This window comes from Frankliniella occidentalis, unplaced genomic scaffold, assembly GCF_000697945.3.
Source record: "Frankliniella occidentalis isolate FOCC.00 unplaced genomic scaffold, Focc_3.1 Scaffold141, whole genome shotgun sequence".
In the NCBI taxonomy this organism is placed as follows: Eukaryota; Metazoa; Arthropoda; class Insecta; order Thysanoptera; family Thripidae; genus Frankliniella; species Frankliniella occidentalis.
In genome coordinates, this window is record NW_026267268.1 from 562,703 (window position 1) to 567,121 (window position 4,419).

General features: G+C 42.5%; 1 protein-coding gene across 1 annotated transcript; it reads left to right on the forward strand.

Annotated features, from left to right (window-relative positions):
* Positions 1–2,351: 2,351 nt before the first annotated feature.
* LOC127750147 (PR domain zinc finger protein 2-like) lies at positions 2,352–3,525 on the forward strand. The gene is made up of 3 exons (XM_052270849.1): positions 2,352–2,457; positions 2,528–2,642; positions 3,320–3,525. Exons 1-3 carry the CDS (start codon positions 2,352–2,354, stop codon positions 3,459–3,461), a joined length of 363 nt encoding a protein of 120 aa, XP_052126809.1. The 3' UTR covers positions 3,462–3,525.
* Positions 3,526–4,419: the final 894 nt, after the last annotated feature.

The window sequence follows — 4,419 nt, forward strand, 5'->3', positions numbered from 1 at the left end:
GGGGTTGGTAAAGGATAATAATCCACCCGAAGCTGAGGATTCAGCGTACGTTTGAAATCCACCACATAACGAACCTTACCGTCCTTTTTAGGAACTGCAAAACCGGGTGAAGCCCACTCCGCCACTCTGACTCTCACGGCTTAACCTGAATTGATCCAACTATCTAACACTTCATTGACTGGTTTTTCCATGCCAAATGGTAATGGGTTAGCTTTTGCAAAGATAGGTTGAGCATTGTGCTTTAAAATGAGTTTAGCTGTATAACCTTCAATAGCTGTATCAGTATTAATGGCAAAAGATAAAATAGTTATGTACTGCTTTTGGTGTTCACAAGTGACTGCGCCTTGACATTATCTGTGTGTCCTGTTGCTTATCGTCTGTTCTTTTCCTTTTCAATTTACAGCAATAAGTGAAGGGAATCAAAGGGGCTACATTATTTTGGTACCATGGCATCTGACTCCACATCTGATTGGCTAAGGTGAGTGCTTGGTTATTTCACGGTTATTTCAATATGGAAAAGTCTAAGAAGTCGTTGCACGAGCTCTCAGCCAAGTACAGAAGGGAACTTTTTGCGAAAGCTACTGCCTCTCAAAGAACTTCTGAAGTTCAGACTTCCGCACCTGTTGCTTCCTCATCCACCCCATCCACCTCCTCTGACGCCATCTCTAAGCCCACTGAGTGGAGTGCTATCAAACTGGGCGAGCATGAATTAGAAGATTCAGATGACTTCGTGCATTCCTGTGAAAACTGTGTGAATGGAGAACAATGTTCTATTCGGGTGCCGTACATCTCGCCCCAGCTAACTCGCCCCAGGTACAACTCGCCCCGAGACCAACTCGCCCCGATTTTGAGGCGAGTTCCGGATGCAAGTTTTTGCCAACTCGCCCCAATCGACCAAATTTTCAAAATCTCGCCCCATTCTAATTTAATGGCACTATCACTATGCCACCTCTGCACTCGGCCGCCACACACTGCAGAAAATGGCAAAGAATGGCAAAATAAAACCTGTTTGGGTAATATTTGGTCATATTTTGGGCTGTTTTGACCCATTTAGGGCACAATGTTTTTTAACAGGTCTCGGCTTGATGGGAATCGATTCTATGGTTCAAGGGAAGTACCGTATACACAGGTAGGATTGCTTAAAATGACCCTTGGGTACTTGTCTCACACTGCCTGACTCGTAGGGTACCATTGGGCACCGTGAGAAAGGTACCCCATACTGTTGGCTTTGAGTATTTTGAGGCACATGTGTGATCTAGGGGTCGATTTTCTACGCCACGCACTGTGAGAACAGTACCGCATAATATTCGTTTAATGAATTTAGAGCTACATATGTGACTCAGGAGTCAAACCGGGCTAAATTAGACCAACCGAGCTCCCAGTTAAAAGGCCATCCCTCTAAATAAATAACTGCAAACCTATTCAAAAATTCATTTTAATTGGGGCGAGTTAGCACTAGGGTGCAGCGTACTCGGTCGACTTTCGAATTTGAAAAACGGGTCCCCCTCACTTCAAGCCATTTTCGATGTAGTTTCCGGAACCGACCTTGTTTTTTCGCTGAGACAAGGGCTTCAGGTTCCTACCTCGCCTCAAAGTTGAGAAATTTCACTATTTTGCACTAAAATCGAATAATTCGATTAAAAAATATTTCAAAGCAGTACTGAAACGCTTTAAGAGTGGCATATGTGTCTTATATATCTAAAAAAAGTTTTCCACCTGTGACCGGCCGTGGGAGGACCGTTTTAGGCCGTTTTTACAGCGACATTTGTACCAAATTACTCAAAAAACGCTCAAAGTCGTTTTTTAACCCGGCTCTGGGGCCAGGATACGGGTCCTGGGCAGACCGGGGGTGGTCTGACGGGTGGTCTGTAACCACCAGGAGGTGAACCAGTAGTGGGCGAATTTTCCGACAGCCGTAGGCTGTTTGAGGGGAGTAGGTAGGGCAGGAGCCGGGTCAGAATTTTGGGAAATTGAGGAGGCGCCGTGTGTGCATGGCAATGCATTGTTATTTGGAAAAGGGTTAAGTTGGGCAGGTCATAGCTTAACATAGCCTAGTGCTTTGCTAACCCAGGGCTCACCACGAGGAGGTGCCTGCACTTCGAGCCCCGCCCACCCACCCACCCGGGCTTGGTTTTACGTGCTTACTTAACTTTCGTAAGGGGCGTTAAACTGCCCCTTGGTGTTAAATTTTAAGCATTGCTGCCCGGCCCCTGATGGCAGCCCGTATCTGCCCTTCTCTCCGTTCTTCTCCCACCACTGTGGCCGAAGCGATGGTTACGTTCCGAACCATTCGTTCGACCGCCTGTGTACTGCAGGGAAGGGCAGGAATGATGAGGCGGTGCTGCGACGAGATGGCCCCACGGGCTGCCATCAGGGGCCGTGCAGCAATGCCCAAATTTAACACCAAGGCAGAGTTTAACACCAAAAGCAGAGTTTTACAGCGGCACTATTCAGTAGGTATTTGCACCATATGCTGTCTTGAATATCTGGTTTTACTTCTCTAAAATTGCCTTGTCATTTTTTGAAGCCGCTGTTAGGAGAACATCATCTAAGGGGGTCTTGGTGGCAGCCCAAGCACCCGAGGCTGACTTGATATTATCTGTTAAGGACCACCTGCGCCAGGCCATTGGCAAATTCAAAAAGTACGTATCTAAGTAATGTGTTACAATAGAGTGCATTAAAGGGGAGGCTACACTGAAAATAGTGTCTGTGAGGGGTATGCTGTGGATTGAAAACTCATATAGAGTATTTGTATTTTATCTAAGTTTTTGTTAAAAGCATTTTTCAGGGGATAGAAATTAAAATTTTTATCTGTCAGAATTGCATTTGAGAACACAGAAATTAAATTTCTTATTTTCTCTAGCAACGTAATTTAACCCAATGTGCAGGGAATTTTTAGAGCGTTAATTTTTAATGTGTAAGAGAATCAACAATCAAAGGAAAATTTGATTTGATTTCTGTGGCAAATTATTAGTGTCCAAACACTTCATTGGCTCTTATAAATCAATTCTTTCAGTCTTTTCAGACTCTAAGTATCAGTACTGTTTTAAATATTAATATAAATTGGGAATTATCAGTAATTAAGAAATGCACGTTACTTCCTTTGTGTCTTAGGGGGACAATCACATCCTGTCATTGCCCATTACAAATAAAGATGTTCATATATCATCTTGAGGTTGTGGAAAATGTTGAAGTAATGTTCAAATACTTTCACTATTTTGATCCTTCAGATGTGTCAGAGCCACTTAGCTAATAAGCAGGTTATATATCTAAATTGTTCATGCTTTCCAATTTCAAATTTCTATATTTTATGTTTCAGCCACCAGGAACGGGAGGAGAAAAAGAAGCAGAAGGAGGAAGAGAAGAAACAGCAAGATGATGATAATGAGGTGGAGGATGAAGAAGAAGAAAATATGTGGAGTAATGATGAGAATGTTGTGTCAGACAGTGAAAGTGATTAGTAACAATAAATAGTGAAATAATATAGGCATGTCTTTTGAATTTGCTCCCCTGCTCATGCTGTCTTTTTGAAATGTCCTGAACCTTCTCCCTAATGTGAACATGAACCGAAGATATCGATTCTACAATTTTTGAACATATCATTGTGATATACCTAAATGAATATATGTCATTAAATATCACATAGTAGCTTTTTAGAACATATTATATGACATCACTGAATGAATATCTGACGAATGATATCACATGCTAGCTTCTAGAATAAACAAATGTCTGATAGGTCTGATATGGCCGCCTTTCACAGGGTTTATTGACATTCTGGAGGTGAATTAGTGATATCAATGTGAAGATATCTAGATAGAGACATCTCACATACGTTGCATCCATAACTACACCTGCTCTTGGTGAACTCTATACATTCAGTGATAAACATCTGTAGCATATCATTTTATATCAGTTTTGGATGCAGATATCTTTTGCACATGTTTTGTTTGCGGAAATGCAGTCAAATAGCCATTCTGGAGATATCTGGGAGATATCCAATCATCAAAAGACATACAAATTCAGATATCTGATGTCTGCTATCAGATATCTTGCCGTGTGTGTGTGTGTGTGCTCCTAGTGCTTTGCACCCTACGTACTCATTGAGACGTCTGTACGTCAGTTGATGTGACGTGTCAGTGATCAGTGTATCCGTTTCCGGTGGGAGGCGCCGCCCCCGGTTACGGTTTGTTTTCTTCTTCTTTCCCTGCCCGAGTTGCTGTCTGCAACTCGGTTACCGGTGAGTGCACTCCTTCATTCTAAAATCCTTGGGCCAAGGGTACCTGTTATTGTATTGTACTGTTTCATTGTTTTGTGCCGTACTAAATAGCAGTGTTTATAGACAGTATTTTCGTGTCTATTTCCGGTGTAACCGGCCATGCTTTGTTTATAGAGTTTCAGTTGTAATTCTTTGGGTAT